We start from the raw sequence: 16,712 nt of genomic DNA, 5'->3' as shown, positions 1-16,712 counted from the left end.
TCTTCTTCTGGGATTAATTATTTATAATTTCCTACTAAAATATATATAATAACGTATAATAAGTAAATAAAATAAAGTATTATAATAAATAAAAGTATATATAATAAAGTAATAAATACTAGTAAAGTATATATAATTTCCTCCGGGATTACTAAAGTATACAGTATAATTTTTTATTTTCATTTCCTCTGTTGCCATGGTAGCAAATTTAACTTCACGACTCAAAAATTTCAACCTCGAATTCTTTTTTTCTCACTTTTTTTGATTTTGATTAAAGTTTTGAACGCTAGATCCCCACCCGACCCCAAGGCTCTGTCACCTCTCTCTTTGGGAGGGCGGGGGGGGGGGGCTGAAGGGTACCAGTCACGTGTCTCACACCTCACATCCATTAATCATATTTTTCTTTTCTTTTTTAAAAGTCCAATAACTCAAAAAATATTTTTATATATATACTGTATATACAGTATATATATTAAAATATTTTTATATATATACTGTATATATATTCCGAGGGTCCGCGTGTGCGTCACGTGTTCACTGGTTTTCAGCCCCGCCCGCCGGGGAGGTCCAGGCGGAGGGCTGCTCGTCACTGCAGTCCGCAGTCACTTCAGCGGAGCGGCTGAGTGCGGCAGACTGCGTCTCCATCCTCCTCCTCTTCCTCCTCCTACTCCTCCTCCTCCTCCTCCCTGCGTCCCTCTGGCAGGTGGAACGGACACTCACACACACACACACACACCCGCATACACGGAGCCGTGACGATGTAAGTATCACCTCTTGTGTGTTTTTATTTAAATCAGCATCGCGTCTGATGAGTCGCTTAGAAATATTTCTGCGTGGATTTTAACGACTTTTCTGCAGCGTCACGCGCGTGCACGCCAAAAATTTTTTTGTTTTACGCGTTGCGGTCACGCGCGCACGAAAACCTGACCTTCATTTTTAACAAAAAAATGTTAAAACAAAAAACAAAAGAAGGCAGCAGGTTGACGTTGAAGACAAGTCGTTAAAAAATTTTTTTTACATACATTTAATTTGCATTAATTCATTATTTTTAAGGATCTTTTATCTTTTCTGTGACCTCAAAACGACTTTGCTTGAAAAAAAGGCAGAGCCTGACATTGCAGCAGAACCCTCTCCCCCCCATATTCAACCCCCCCAATCTGTCCCAAACATGTCCCATTTTACCCCTGCAGTGCTAATCCCAGGGTGACATCTCCAGACTTCCTCTGTGGAAATGCCTCTAGTGACTTTTTAAAATGTTAACATTTTAATGCCCCACCACCACCCCTGAATTACCCCCATCCTCCCCCCTCAAGGGTCTTCATCCCGGTCCTGGTCCTGCTGGTCCTGGCGGTCCCAGCCGAAGGCAGCGTCGGGTAAGTCAGGCCTTTGTACTGTCGTAGCCAAAAGTATGTGGACGGTCCAGGGTGGGGTTGGTTTTGTGGATCCAGAGGGGTTCAGGCATGGGGCTGTATTGATTGGTGATTGGAAACAGTTAATATAAAGGTGTATTTTTTATCTCACCTCCACCCCCCCTCCTGAACAGACCGAGCACCAACGGCAGCTTCTGCACCGAGTCGAAGGAGTGCCTGGAATACGATCTGATCTGCAAGACGGACGAGTACGAGGTGAGCGACCCCCCCTCCCCCGCATCGCATCGCACTGTCACACCCCATCGACCTCTGACCTCTGGTTCACTCATCTCGCTCCGTGTGCGTTCAGGTGCGGCGCTACAGCGCCACCCGCTGGGTGTCGACGGACGCCGAGGCGTATTTCATGGGCGTGGGCGCGGCCATGGCCTTCAGGAGGCTGTTCCAGTACATCACTGGAGCCAATGAGAGAGGTGGGGGGCGGGGGCAGACGTCAGCAGGAAATGACAACCGGAGGAGTGTGTGTGTTATACCTGTGTGTGTGTGTGTGTGTGTGTGTGTGCAGGTGTCCAGATGGAGATGACCGCCCCCGTCCTGGTGAAGATCCCAGAGGAGACCAGGATGTGGGAGCCGGCCGTCTACTCGCTCAACTTCCCGCTGCCGGCGGCCTATCAGGACAAACCGCCGGCGCCCACAAACGACAAGGTGAGGCGAGGTCGGCAGGTGTGTGTGTGTGTGTGTGTGTGTGTGTGTGTGTGTGTGTGTGGAGAGAAGGGTGGGGGTGGGGGCTGTTCTTTCATCGTCAGCAAGGTGGAACGCTTTCATCCCTGCGGTATCGGTAACGTGATCTTTGACTTCTGCCGAGATCAGTAGAGAGCGGAATTATTTTGGCTGACTCAGCAGAATGGAAATAGAAAGTGCTGACTCGTGGATGCTGTTCGGTTTCACCGGTTGCTATTACAGTGATCCTTCGTTTCTCGCGGTTATTGCGTACCTGGAAACGCCCGCGAGAAAAGAAATTCCGCAATATAGCGACAAACTATTAATTTTATTATTTATGGAACGGTATTTTCTGCACTGTAATGCGACCTTCAATGAATGGCCTATTTTAAAACGTTTTTCATATATAAGGCGCACTGGATTAAAAGACGCACTGCCGGCTTTTAGGTGCATTTTGTAGTGCGGAAAATATTCTAATTTAAACCTTTATGAACCCTCCCCATACTGATGCAGGCAAACCTCGGTTTCCGACCACGATTCGTTCCTGAAGGCTGTTCCAATAGCGATTTGTTTGAATTCCAAATACATTTTTCCCGTTAAAAATAATGTAAATGGTCTGAATCTGTTCCAAGACGCTAGAAAACTACCTTTTTTTTTAATAGTAATGAAACATATCAAAGAAATGTAAAAGAAAGAAGCAAACACGAGAAAGAAGGAAAGACAAAAGAACATGGACGTAATCAGGTTAGCCTAAGGTACGAGTTAGCGTCGTCTTTAGGACAGAAGTTTACAGTACCGTAACTCGTACCAGAGGCAATGGAACGCAGATTAAGTGAAAAATTATTGAATACAGTAAACTAAAATAAAAAGCACATTACCGTCACGTTTTCTTTCGACTTTTCTCGCCTTTTTCTCGCGCATGGCGGCGAGAAAAAGTCGTTTGTTTGGCGTTCGACTTCCAAATTTTGTTCGACTTCTAAGACAAAAAAAAAAACAGAATTTTTTGGTCAAATGCCGATTTGTTCGATGTCAAAAGCGTTCAAAAACCAAGGTTTGCTAGTATTAAGCCACCTTCTGGCTGTGTTACCTTCTCCCACACTCTATTTAAAATAGTCTGTTTAAAATACTTTTAAGAGTTTCTTTAATACACGGAAGTGCGCTGCGTTCCGAGACTTCCGGATGCTGTCAGCCAATAGCATGCGCGTATGATGTCACATGACTACCTACGAACAAGCGAGGGGTCACTGTGAACCTCTTCCTGTGGCGTGCAGCTGTATTTCACCGAGATGCCCGACATGGACGTGTACGTGCGGAGCTACGGCGGCTGGATGCTGTCGGTGACGTCCCGGCTCCACGCCCACCTCCTGACCCGCGAGCTGGAGCGGGTCCACGCCCCCTACAACCACAGCTTCCACTACGGCGTGGGCTACGACAGGTACCACCCCCTCCACCCCCATAACGCCCCACTATGTCACAGATCTCCCCCTGATGCTGGTGTGTGTGTGTGTGTGTGTGTGTGTGTGTGTGTGTGTGTGTGTGTGTGTGTGTGTGTGTGTGTGTGTGTGTGTGTGTGTGTGTGTGTGCAGCCCCCTGAAGCTCTTGAACAGGCACAATGAGGTGTGGTACGTCGCTGAGGGTCCCGTCGTCTGCACGGATCCGCAGGAGCCCACCCCCGCTCACCCCCCCAGGCCCACGCTGACGGACACGCCCCCAGACACGGCGTCTGATCCCCTCCCCCACACGCTGGCCGACTCCCCCGCGCTCACCCCCTCAAACGCAACACTCAGCTCTTCCTCGCAGACGCCCCCCGCCCTCCCCCCTTCCGATGCTCCGCCCAGTCCTGCCTCCAACGCCTCCACTGAAGCCGCGTTCGGCCACGCCCCCACCCCCGCCCTGACCCCGCTGGACCTGACGACCAACTCCAGCGAACCCGCGTACGGGAGGCCCTCCGTGACCCCACGGTCTGACGCCCCCCCGCCGAACGGCACGGCCCACGTCGCCGTGGAGACGCACGCCGACAGGAAGCCGGTAGACGCCCGTTAGCGAGTTTTATAGGAGCAGCAAAGAATAAAACAGACGAAGACGCCTCCCTCTTCCTCCCCCTCATCGCTCTGTCCCTACGTAGGACGCCTCCCCCCGCCCCCCTCATGCTTAACATGTCCTGACACAGCTTTCACCTGCAGCCTCTATGAGTAATCACATTCTGAGGTTACCATAGCAACACTTTAGAATTAAGATCTGTGTTTTAGGGTGGAGTCCCGGGTCGTCACGCTGACTCCATCGCTGACTCAGCGGTAGGCTGACGCGTCCAACAGGAAACAGATTCTTGTAGCCACGTGTGTAAATAGAGTAGGATGTTGTAAGTCGTCATTCTTCTTCTTCTCTGTTTACCTTTAGGTCACTTCCTGTCGGTGAGGAGTTCATGAGGATCTTTGGCGCAGCCTTAAACCTTAAAAACATTCAGTTCTTTTAGTCTCTTTCCTCTTATAGTTAATATTTTTGAACTTTTATGCCAGTATTTGTGCTCTAAAATGCTTTAAAAAACATATTTGCATCTTTAAAATCAATTTTCATGTGTTTACATCAAGCAGTTTTTATCTTAATGATCATCTAAGTGCTTAAACTGCTCCAAAGATCCCCAAGAATCGCTCCTAATCAATTATCAAAGCAGAATAAAATGCAGACGTTATCGATGCTATTCTGGGCTACACACTGTATATTCTGAGGAAGGTGCAATAAAAACCAAAACAAACTCAAACTTATTGTGTTGATGGTTTCTTTTGGACTCGACTGACCACCAGAATAATAGTTCTAATCGTCTTAAAGATCGACCTGCTCCCTCCCTGGACGATCATTCTAAAAAAAAAAAAAACAACAACAAAAAAGTAAAACTTCATTTTAGGTAATTTACTAAAAATCAAATCCTTTCTATCATCTGAGATTCAGGAATCTTCAATCTGCTTTATAGGATATAAAATGTGTTCAGGGTGAGACTGCCCCCAAGTGGTGAAGAAGGAAATAACCCCAACTAGACCAACAGGTCTTAATATTAATTTATCAGCCCATAACTTTTAAAATTCGGAGTTGTTTAATTGGCATCTGACACTTGTTTGCATTCACATCAGTTTCATCAAATGTTCAAACATTAATAGTTGGGTTGTGTTCACATCCCCCCCGGGCTGAAGCGGCTCAAGTTGGATTTCCCTCCTTAATGTGACACAAATCGGTACTTGTCCTGATCGGATTGAGTCACTCCAATTGCAAATCTGTGCTTTTCAATTCTGATTTGGCGGTCTTGATGGGTTACGTTCCTAATTCCAAAGGGCATGCAACTCAAATGTGCAAAAAAAAAAAAGTGAAGAAATGAAATGCACCTTTAGGACTCCTCAAGGCACTTGTGAAATTTCTTTGAATTATGTATTTTTCTGTGCTCACTGGCCTCAGGAAATCAGGTTTGTGTCACATTAAGGCAAAACCCCCCCCAAAACAATCCAAAATGAATCAGTCCATCCCGTTAAGGTGAAAACAACCTTAAAAGATCTACAGTGTCCACTTCTCGGCATCGTCCCATTATGGCTATTTTTCATTTAGCAAACAAATGTGCTTTAAATCAACCTACTGACAAACTAATATAAAAATGAACTCATTACAGTTTTGTCAGTCGCTGGTAAAAAAAAAAAAGGCATTTTCTCTGTTGGCTGCATTAAACTCAGGACTGGAGTCCACAAATGATTGGTGTAAAAATGATGCGACGGCTAAACCCCTTCACAAACCTTTACCGACGAGTATTTCTTCTTTAAGATCACATCACTTGTTCCATTAACATTTTCCTGCACAAAAAGTAGAAATAATTTTTTTATGTTTTGTATTTGTTGTAAAATCCCAGGAGAGGTGAGGTGAGAGCTAAAGGCTCAGCTGTGTGCCTGATGAAGTGTCACCGTGACGCGCTCTGCATTAAAACAAACGCTTCTTGCTCCTACTGTATTGTATCTGATGACAGATTTCACTATAATTACAACATGTTAGCAGCCATGAGCTACGTTCTTCATTTGGAAACCACTGCCTTCTTTGTGATGCTCGCCCTCCGGCTTCCTCCTCCCGCCGCCGCCCCGCCTCCGTGCCAAAGGTAACCGGGTATGGTGAAGGCGTCCACACTCATGCCCATGGTCTTAGAGGGGATAGCGCTGAACTGCTTCCTGTCGGAGCTGTACTTGTAGATGGACTCCACCTGGGCGGAGCCAATTGTCCGCGGGCCCACGCCGGCCAGTCGTACCAGCTCCTGGGAGTCGGGGTTCATGGTGTAAACACCCCTGAACTGACAGTTGGAATCACGGAATAGGATGAGAAAGTGGTTGGCAGGACTCTTCTCCATTTCCTGAGGTTTGAAAAAAGGTGGAAGTCAGAGAAATAAAAAGTGCTGAATGCGGTTTGAACTGTAATCTGCAGGAGTTGAAAAAACAAGAAAGTCAATAGTTTACCTCCACGATCTTGTTCTTTTGGGTTTCATTGACCTTTCCGGCGAGGCAGCAGCGAGAGAGAGCGTTGTGAATGATGAACTTATTGGACTTGAAGCTTGGTTCTTTGAAGAGCTTTGGACCTGCAAACAGCCCCAAAAGACCATCCATGTTTATCCTGTTGTAGTTTTCTTAAAAAAGCATTTGAGTACTCAAAAACGGAGACATATTGAACTGTGTTGTGCGCACCAGTGTATTCTGGAACAGGTGAGTTACCATTGGAACAGGTCTCCCAGTCTTTGTCTCCATTCTGATTTGCCAGTCGACTTGGGGTCACGCATCCTGCAGGCGAGTCAGGACGGCTAAGGGAGAAATATCGCGATTAGATTGTTGATAACCTACCAACAACCCCCAGGTGTCCTTGTTTGATCAGACCAATACGAACACTGTGGCTGGAATAGTCTCTGAATGAATGAAGACAGACCTCCGAAGTGGTGTACCTGTTGGGTTTCTTTGAGGAATCCACACTTTTACTTCCTGACTCCTCCATGGCTGCCAGATTGAGGGAGGAATGAGAGTAGACTTTGGTCAACTTAGAGCCTGGAGAGACAAAAATCAGATCATGAGACATTATTCAGCTCTAAATTGGGACAACTTCTCCCTTTTGACTTTACCCGTTTTCCCCTTGGCTGGACTCAAAGACAGCTGCGTTTCCTCCCTGGTCATGCTGCGAGGCCGGGAGCGGGCTTTCTTTGCAGAAGGTCGCCCTTGATTGGTTGATTTCTGCTGGAGCACTTTCTCCAAGTCATCCATGATTCGGAGCTGTTGCCGCCTTGCGTACTCCACTCGCGTGAATTCCCCCCGGCGTCCCGGTGTAGCAGGAGGTGTGAAGGAAGGGGAGGTTGTGCCTGCAGGAGGTGTATTGGAGGGAGATGAAGCTCTTTTGTCTGAGAAGGCAAGTCTGAAACCGAGAGCAGTTGGGTTAGAGTAAAGATGGTGCATCGCTGTTTTGGACTGTATGAGGATCTCCTTTGTGCAGGTTCATAAATATGTTACCTGTTCTCCCGTTCTTGTTCATGCCATTGTCTCCTCTTCTTCAGCTCCTCTGTCCTCTTCTGCTGTTTTTCCAACAGGAAAGCTCTACGCTGGGCCATCTCCTCCTCACTATGTGCTTCCTCCTACCACCACATAAACACAAGATCATGCACCAAACGGCAAGACAGAAGTCATATTCACACAAACTTTCCTTTTCCATCCCGTTTTACAAGGACTCACCTTAAAAAAGAACTGAATTCCTCCTCTTACCCCCGGCACATTCGGTTCTGTGCCTGGTTCCAGAGGTGCAGTCGGTATTGCCTGTTCTCCTTTGGTTTCAGATTGTAGTTCTGGGAACTCGCCGGCTCCTGTGGGCGGATCCAGTTGCTCTACGAGAGCAAGAACTCCAGCGCGTTCCATAGCAGAATCTGTGCGGTCGCTCACAGAATCTGAAGAAAACTCATGTCCTTCATCAGTTGGATCTTCACTGCCCTCCTCTGGCCCTCCGAGAGATGACAACAATACCTCTATTGGGCTGCAGGGCTTACCTGCACCTTCATCCCTACCACCTTCACCTCCTGCACTATAGGCAGCAGATAGCGACAGCATTTCGCTCTCAAAGGAGCATTCAGAGGGAGGTCCAGAGCTGCTTCCGCCAGCAGCCCTTGGGCGATCTTTCCTGGGCTGTGGCAAAACCGGAAGTCCTCCTACGCTCTCCTCCTGCTCCAGCTCCAGGCTGAACTGAGTTGGCGTGTCGCTGGAACCTGTCTCTGATGTGCTCTCATCAGGTAGCGGCTGTTGAACCGACCGAGGAGGAGAATCGATGGGAGTCCGAGGCCCGCCAATACGGAAGGAAGAGGAGGTCTGAACCTGGCACTTACTGGGGGACACTCGCCGCAAGTGGGGAAGGGTATCCACATTCTGAGTCGGTGTTAAGATGCGGTTGAGTGGGGGGAACTTGAGGTCAGACGGCCGTGGGTGAGGCTGATTGGGGTGTCGTGGGTGATTCTTGGGGCTGCGGGGGGTGAGAGTAGTGGAGGAGTGGATCTTAGTGCGAGGAGCGGGGCAAGACGAGGAGATGATCGCTTTCTGGGAGGTGAGACTTTGAGAACGCCGTGATGGGGAAGTGGTAGACTCGGAATTGGATCCAGAGGGAATCATCCAGGCTTTACTGGTGCTCCTTGTGGGGGTTTTCGTGGGAGTCCTTGGTGGCGTCTTTGTTGGGGTGTGAGGAGGGGTTCGCGGCTGTTTGGTGTTACCTCTAGGGTTTGGCTTTGAAGCGGTTCCGGTGGTACTTTTGGGTCTTTGGTTGCTCATGAGCTGCTGCTGCTGTTCCGTCAATTTCTGCATGTCCTTCTGTAACGACTGCAGAGCTTCACTCAGTTTTTGCACCACCTCATTATATTCCATGACCACTCCTTCACCTCCTTTCTCTTTGTCTGCACCTTCCTCCTTCTCAGCTCCTTTCTTACGTTCAATGGAAAACGTGACCTGCTTCTCCAAACGAGGCGGGTTGGAAACCTGCAGCTTCGCTTTCTCCTTTTCCCCATCTTTTTCTTTCTCCCTCTTTTCCTTCTCCTCTTCCTCTTTTAGATGCACCTCCATGCGAGTGAGACGCTCCTCCAGGGTGAGATTATCCTCCTCTCCTCCTTTGCCTTCTCCCTCTCCTTGTTCTCTTTGCAGCTGAAGGAAAGCCGTTTTCCCGAGCCTCTGTCTGTGTTTGGCAAAGATTGCTTCAATCCGTCTTTTTTGGGCTTCAATGCTTTTGCGTTTTTCCTCCAAACGAACCCCCAATTCCCAGGCTTCAGATCCCGGATCAGGGCCTCTGGTTCCTGGACTGTCCTGGCAGCCAGGAGCCCCTGCTGGGGTGGAAGGTGTGATTGGTGTTCCTGGAGTTATCGGGGTTGGAGTATAGGTCGATTCCTCCGCCGGAGCAGCAGGATACCTTCTTCTACTGTCTCGCCGCTCAGCAAAGCTTGTCATGCGTGGACTGTTGCTGATGCTGTGGTTTCCTTGGCAACTTTTACTGGGGCGAATGTTACCGGGGGCGTTTCTAGGGGCGTCATCCGACGCCTCAGACGAGTCAACACTGCCGTCTCTAAGAACAGAGTCATCGTCACGTGACATATCAGAGGTGCATCCTGGTTTCTTCTTCCTCTCACCCCTTCCTTGCCTCTTCTTATCGCCCACCTCTTGTCCAACAGGCCGGTAGACACCAGAGCGACAAGGGGCGGAGCTACTGAGCTGTGGATTATCTTCCTCTGGGGAGTGTAGGAAGAAGCCAGCAGGAGCTCCTTCAGGACGCAACCTGGGTTCTGGCCTTCCTCCTGGAACTACTTTCCCTCCTTTCTCGCCAGTCCTTCCCTTTCTTCGGTCTTTGTTACCGGGATTGTGAACCACCTGTAGCGCCTCCTCAATCGTCGGCAGTTCCCCCAGGGGCGCCGTGCACGCGTAAGGACCCCAAGACGAGCGCTGCGATGGCGCAGAAGCACTGACCAGGCTACCGAAGTCCTCTGCCGATGTCATCGGTGACGTCATTGCAGGGATGCCGGCGGAGAGGCTGTCATTGCTGACGGAGCGAAAGACAGAATCTATTGGGTTTCCCATGACAATGTCAACATCACTGTCCAGCCCAAATGGGATGCTGAAAGTCACTGCTGACAGGGGACGACTGCAGAGAGATGGGTGATGATGATGATGATGGGAGGATGGGACAAAATGGATGAAGGGACAAATGGATGGTTGGTCAGACAGGAATGGAAAAGCAGAGACCACAGAAGCCAAATTAAAGAGGTTTCAAATTAAGATAAAATATGAAGAATGCAACACAACATTTACTACAGAAACTGGACCCGTTCAGAACAACTACCTGATTTGTTTCTTCGTCCAGCTTTTGTTTTCTGGAAAGGCAGCAGAAGGAAGTCTATTGAGGACTTTTGGTGAATGAAAACTTTCTGTACTTTGATGTCTTCACCTTACCTGGAGATACTGGGGAGGAGATGGGTACTAAGGGTTGTTTTAGGATGAAGGAAGGAGAACCGCTGCAAGAGAAAACAGTAACGTTAATGTTGGTCAGGTTTATTCAGGGATAGTAACTTACATCCGTGTTGGTGGATGTTATTAGCGGCATGTTGTTACCTGTTATTTCCACTAACAGGACTGGTACAGTCTAGTAACCCTGAGACATCTGAAAACCAAAGTGAAGATGTAGAAGTTTCACACGCTAATGACCCATGTGGTATTTTTACATATGTAGTTTCCTGTAACGTACGGAGCGTCACACACCTGTGAGGTCTATCGGATGTATTGGTTGGACGAATTCAGGTTTGTTAACCTCGAATGTCTGCAGCAGCTCAGATATGAAGCTCATGATGTTCAGCTGTGGGGAATAAACACTGGATTAGCAGAGAAGGCGGGCCGCTGATTGTGACGCGTACATTTGAATGATGCTTACATGCAGAGCCGGTGGGGCGTAGAGCAGGTCCTCCACCGCTAGGGGGCAGCAGCTCCGTAAATTGCTCCCACAAAACTCTTTGATGAGCTGCAGGTTGTAGAGGCTGTCAGCCACCGACATGGTGTCCTTCAGGCAAACGTCTGGAAGGGGCAGACGAGCAACACGTGTTCATATATCTATTGATATAATATTACAGCTCATTAATATTCAAAGAGGACTAATTTATTTATGACCCTAACCCTAACCCCTAACCCTAATCTTAAACCCGAACTCATAACCCTAACCCTAACCCCAACCCTAAACCCAACCCTAACCCTAAACCTAACCCCAATCCTAACTCTAACCCCCTACCCCAACCACAATCCTAAACCCTACCTTTACCCCAACCCTAACCCTAACCCTAATCCTAACCCCAAACCAGACTCTAACCCTAACCCCAACCCTAAGTGTACCCCCGACCCTGACCCCAATTCTAACTCTACCCTTACCCCAACCCTAACCCTAACCCTAAACCCGAACATGAACCCAAAACCCTAAGGCCAATCCTAACCCTAACCCCAACCTTAACTCCAACCCTAACCCTACCACCTGACCCTAACCCCAACCCTAATCCTAACCCAACCCCTTGATCCTAACCCTAATTATTACGTTACTAGCCAAAAGTTAACACATTATCAGTTCCAGACTTTTATAACATTATTGGCCAGCTATTACTTTTTTTCTTTGTTTTAATATACAAATTTAAATATGTGGTGTGTGTGTGTGTGTGTGTGTGTGTGTGTGTGTGTGTGTGTGTGTGTGTGTGTGTGTGTGTGTGTGTGTGTGTGTGTGTGTGTGTGTGTGTGTGTGTGTGTGTGTGTGTGTGTGTGTGTGTGTGTGTGTGTGTACCCTCCAGAGGCAGCAGGCTGGGGCAGTAGTAGTGCAGCACAGCAGCAATAGCGCAGCCATTGGACAGATCTTTAACCGCGTGGACCAATGGGAAGGTCGGGGTCAACTTAGAGTGCACCTTGTCCTTCCTATAGCGGATCTACAGGAAGAAAGAAAAGAGGGAAGGAGGAGAGGAGAGGGTAAAAAGAGAGAAAGACAGGTAACGGCAAATTGGCAAGTAGAGGGGGTGCGGTGATGGGGGGGGCAGGGTGAAGCAGATAAAGGAGATGAAGGGTAGAAGAAGAAGAAGGGTGGCAAAAGAAAAAACCAGCCGCGATTGTCCTTCAAATAAAACCAGAAAATCAAACTGTGATGTCAGCCAAATCCAGGGAAACACACACACACACACGCACACACACACACACACACACACACACACACACACACACACACACACACACACACACACACACACACACACACACACACACACACACACACCAAATCAAAAGCGAAGGTTGCATGTGCGTCAGCTGCAAGTGATGCTGGATGATGTCACACGGCGTTGTTGGAGGAGGGTGAGCAGTTAGCGTCGGGTCATGTGACCTCCTTTTGGTCACATGACCCCAGAACACGGTGTTTCAAACTCACTTCAAAGAAAAAGTGGTAAAAACACAAAAACCAATGGCGGCGAAATAAAGTCTGAATCCATCGAGTGTTCGCTGATTCGTCCAAACTCGGTGTTGGAATAGAGGTCAGGCTGCAACCGGTCAGTCGTTGGGTCGGTCGTTGGCGTGGCGACCAGTCGAGTCGGGTGTGCGTTGCTACGGGAGACGTGGAGGGGGATGCGGGGTGAGGAGAGAGCGAGGTGTTTATACGTTACCACTGGAGGCTTATTCCCCGACTCCTTCAAACAAAAAGCGATAGCATGCTGGATGGGGGGGTTGGGGGGGGGTGGCAAAGAGAGGGAAACAAGCATCAATGACAAGGGGGCGGGTCGTCATGGGAACCGCCCCACCGTAAAGTCACATGGTACCGCTAACGGGAAGAGGGAGGAGGAGGATGGGTGGGGAAACAAACGGGGTTGAAAAGGTACTGGGGGGGCTATCTCCTCCTCCTCTCCCTCCTCCTCCCCCCTCGGCTCTGATGACATCATCAGCTAACGCTAAACGCTAATCAGAATCAAACCAGCCTGATCAGATGGATAGATTACAGATCACACTTACGGGGACTAGTTTCCAGTACCAACGGGTGGATTGACACTGTCGGAGCGAGAGGCGTGACGGCGGCGATATTGGGGGGGGGGTGGATGGGGGGTTGGGGTGGGGGGGGAGAGAAGCAGAGCAAGGTTGATGTTAAAAGCTGCAGACAAACAGGTACAGTATGAGAGACAGGAGCAAAACGTCATGCGTGTGTGTGTGTGTGTGTGTGTGTGTGTGTGTGTGTGTGTGTGTGTGTGTGTGTGTGTGTGTGTGTGTGTTGGGGGGGTGCTTACCGCGTCGTTAGCCGGCTGCAGGTCCGTGCACGTCGGCGGCTTTGGGGTCTCGTCGTCTTCTTCTGTGATTTCTCTCAATTTGTGGTTCAGCTAAAGGGGGGTCAAAGGTTAAAGGTAAGATGGGGAACGGAGGGGGCGGGGCTTCAATGGGAGTCTGCTGGTCTCACCTGGTTGACCCAGAAGAGCAGAGCGTTCTCCCACGGAGCGCCGACGCCCATCTGCTTCGCCGCGTCGGCCATCTTGACTTTGCCCACGGTCTCCTTGGCGACCAGCGTCATCAGAGCGTCGATCATGGCGAGGTGGGCTTTCTGCACCAATCACAGGAGAGATACGCTGACGCCATTAAAAAAATAAATAAATAAAATTCCCATGATCCCCGGCGTGACTGACTGTACGATTCCTCACCGTCTTGATGGGGGCGGAGCTGAGGTCGTCCTCGGTGACGTCAGCATCCCCGACCTTTGGTGGGACGCCTCTCTTAGCGAGGGCCTGCAGCAGGGAGGAGGTGTCAGCCGGGGACCCCTGCGGCGGCGGGGAGGAGACCCCGTGCTCCTGAGTCAGCAGGGCCTGAGCGCGGCAGTAGGCGTCCGGGGACAGAAGCAGCTTGGAGACGGACGGCTTGAGGTGTTCCTGGTCATACTGGTCCTGATAGAACGGATCCCACAGCTCCGCTGGGACGCTCTCTGGAACCACAGGGGGGGTCAGAGTTCACGTGTTGGCGGATGGATACGACATCAGCGAGACCGGATCTCGTTCTCGTTGGTGGAGTAAAGACGTAGCTCATGTGTTCTCGTGACTTTTGCGTTTCTTTTCAATCTTTATCGTTGATCACGTAACTTATATATAATTAATTATTCACAGGTAAAGTCTGCGTGTCTATTGGTTGATAAAAATATTGGTTTTTTTTCATATTTTAAGTTGTTTGGGGCTTTTTTTTTTTACAAGACTGGGATGGATTAAAATACTAAAACAATAGTACTACAGTTTTCTCTTCCTTTGTGCTGATATAAAGGTGAGTCGGCTTCCCTGCATTGTTCGCCGAGGAAAAATAGTGCTTTGTCAACACATGAAAATCAGTGATGTCACACTGACTGTCGTTAGAAAACATTAAATAACCGTCGGATGAGAAGGAAGAACAGAAACGAGGCGACAATCAGCGACCACATCATCATCATCATCATCACGCATGAACCAATGGGCCAGAAGCACTATGAGTGAGTCACTGCATAGACACACACACACACACACACACACACACACCATCCTGACCCATATTCCAGTTCTCAGCCTCTGGAAGGCTGAAGGATGGGTCGGATAATCCTGGAGGCTGGAGACGACTCCTGAACGGGAAAATCATCGTTCCCTCTAAGACACCATCGTCTTTCATCTGCCTTCCAGCTCTGAGACACACACACACACACACACACACACACACACACACACACACTGTTTAAGGGGTGTCGCTCTCTGCAGCGCCGGGAGGAAATGGGCCTGCCGTCGCCATGGGAATGGAAGGCAGTCATTCTGTCCGGATCTCAGTATGAGACGAGACCGGACTGCAGAGGAGGAACCGGTTAACCCTTTAACAACAACAACAACAACAACAAAGACAACAACAATCAGTTATGTTGTTGTTAAAAGGTTGAAGAATCTATTTTTCTTTTTTAATCGTGACGTCACGGCAAAGGTGACACTTTAGTCTCAGCAGAGTCATCGGCCGCCGTCGCCACCACCAGTATCCAGACTCCAAAAGGGTTTTTTTTTACCACCAGAATCTCCCTGAAGACTCTCAGACTTTGTTTTAGACTGGTTACCTGATCATCACCTTCACACGTGTCCGACTCCTGAACGTGCCTGATGACGTCACGCACGCATTCTCAGGTACAACCCTGCAATAGCGCAGCGCAGCGCGTAACACTGACACAAATATTTTGTGTTCCTGACCCATTTATAGCCAATCCCACGCACACCCACGCAAGTGCAATGCATTTGCAGGCTAAAACGTGTCTGTGTGGCGGTTATTCCACCTATGGTGACCCCCCCTCCCACCCCACAAGGGCCCGTGGAGCCCGGCTCTGACAAAAGGCTTTGTTGCACTGCAGAGAATCGGCGCAGCGTGAGGATGGATGCGGCGCAGGAGGATGCTGGAGGCTGGAACGCCAAAGAGGACAGTGGGAGCTCAACATATGGGGGGTTTTAATAATTAAGAGCCCCACCCAAGCTCCGACTTTGTGATGTGCGCGTCACGGCCGGGGGGGGGGGGGTTTACCTGCAGAGCCGTACGATTTCGACAGCAGCCACCGGACGCTGGCGCAGATCTTTGCCCGGTTGAAGTCGTACTGGTCCAGCGGTTTGATCTCCGGCACTGATAGGGTCTTCATCTCACTGGGGGGGTCCACCATGGCCTCGCTGCGCCGCGCGGAGGACACGGAGGCAGCGCCGCGCCGGGATGATGCGAGGAGGATGGATGGATGGAGGAGGAGGAAGAGGAGAGACGGAGGAGGAAGAGGAGGGAAGGAGGAGGGTCCGGCGATGCAAATGTGAGAGAGATAAAACGGTAAATGTGGAATGAAAGCTACAAACATGAAGAGTAATGCTAATCATAGCCTGCAGAGGAAATTAAAAATATATGGGGGATAAAATACCTCGAGTCAGACTGAGAACGCGGCTCACGCCCCCGTAGACGTCACGGCTCAGCCAATGGGGTTACCCCTCCAAAAATAAAATAAAAAATAAAACACTCGTGTAACATTTTAATATTTATGAGAAACGCAACTAAACAAATGCAGTAAACATAAACGCGCAAACACCTTTATTTTTTTTACCCATGCAAAAATAGGATTTGTTCCACTGATTGACACAAACGCCAACAATGTCCTCCTTCCGCCACACGGGGGCGCCGTTAACACGGATTTTTGTTGGAACCAACCACCACTTTACCGATTCCTTCACACACTCACAACTTTTCTTCGTGTTTCACATTTTCATTTGACCAAAGAACTTAAAGCAAATGCCCTGAGGAGGAACCAGAACATAACGTTGTAACCCACAGCTTTAACACTTTTATACAAGAAAATAACAATTCTTGACACTTTGTGAATCTCCTAACTTAAAACTTCCTGCACGTCTTTAATTGGACGTTAACAATCGTTCAAAAATTATGTAAAAGCATTAAAAACTCGTCACCAGTTTTTGGTCGTACTTTTCTCGTGAAAGTGAATCAAATATATTTCCTGTTCGTTTGATGCTTTTATTTTGATAGACCACCGGACATGAACACATATTGGTGACACTGCCCCCCTGTGGTCAATAGTAGTATT

General features: G+C 48.9%; 2 protein-coding genes across 2 annotated transcripts; one reads left to right on the top strand and one right to left on the bottom strand.

Annotated features, from left to right (window-relative positions):
* The first annotated feature begins 561 nt into the window (after positions 1–561).
* soul5l (heme-binding protein soul5, like) lies at positions 562–4,834 on the top strand. Its single transcript, XM_068321843.1, has 7 exons — positions 562–760; positions 1,314–1,373; positions 1,544–1,625; positions 1,720–1,840; positions 1,933–2,072; positions 3,359–3,522; positions 3,674–4,834. Coding segments are annotated over exons 1-7 (1,026 nt in total). The 5' UTR covers positions 562–758; the 3' UTR covers positions 4,131–4,834.
* Positions 4,835–5,179: 345 nt separating this feature from the next.
* On the bottom strand, positions 5,180–15,794 carry LOC137600257 (calmodulin-regulated spectrin-associated protein 3). The gene is made up of 19 exons (XM_068321777.1): positions 15,662–15,794; positions 13,798–14,075; positions 13,560–13,700; positions 13,393–13,482; positions 13,124–13,159; positions 12,781–12,828; positions 11,919–12,057; positions 11,031–11,170; positions 10,862–10,955; positions 10,715–10,763; positions 10,556–10,617; positions 10,446–10,476; positions 7,817–10,247; positions 7,598–7,719; positions 7,216–7,502; positions 7,042–7,141; positions 6,791–6,903; positions 6,566–6,684; positions 5,180–6,462 (listed from the first exon to the last, which is right to left on the bottom strand). The coding sequence occupies exons 1-19, from the start codon at positions 15,792–15,794 to the stop codon at positions 6,133–6,135; spliced, it is 4,743 nt and encodes a 1,580-aa protein (XP_068177878.1). The 3' UTR covers positions 5,180–6,132.
* Positions 15,795–16,712: the final 918 nt, after the last annotated feature.

Source organism: Antennarius striatus, chromosome 8, assembly GCF_040054535.1.
Source record: "Antennarius striatus isolate MH-2024 chromosome 8, ASM4005453v1, whole genome shotgun sequence".
Taxonomy (NCBI): Eukaryota; Metazoa; Chordata; class Actinopteri; order Lophiiformes; family Antennariidae; genus Antennarius; species Antennarius striatus.
The sequence above is the reverse complement of the archived record's forward strand: the minus strand, read 5'-3'. Positions and strand labels throughout refer to the sequence as shown.

What these genes read in the sequence shown, in the direction of transcription:
- soul5l (XM_068321843.1), top strand. An exon ending in CCAGCCGAAGGCAGCGTCGG is followed by an intron (nt 1,374 to 1,543) that starts GTAAGTCAGGCC and finishes CCTCCTGAACAG; the next exon opens with ACCGAGCACCAACGGCAGCT. An exon ending in CACTGGAGCCAATGAGAGAG is followed by an intron (nt 1,841 to 1,932) that starts GTGGGGGGCGGG and finishes GTGTGTGTGCAG; the next exon opens with GTGTCCAGATGGAGATGACC.
- LOC137600257 (XM_068321777.1), bottom strand. Translation starts at nt 15,794, where the DNA reads ATGGTGGACCCCCCCAGTGAGATGAAGACCCTATCAGTGCCGGAGATC. An exon ending in GAAATCGTACGGCTCTGCAG is followed by an intron (nt 14,076 to 15,661) that starts GTAAACCCCCCC and finishes CTGTGGTTCCAG; the next exon opens with AGAGCGTCCCAGCGGAGCTG. An exon ending in CAGCCTGCTGCCTCTGGAGG is followed by an intron (nt 11,171 to 11,918) that starts GTACACACACAC and finishes TGCCCCTTCCAG; the next exon opens with ACGTTTGCCTGAAGGACACC.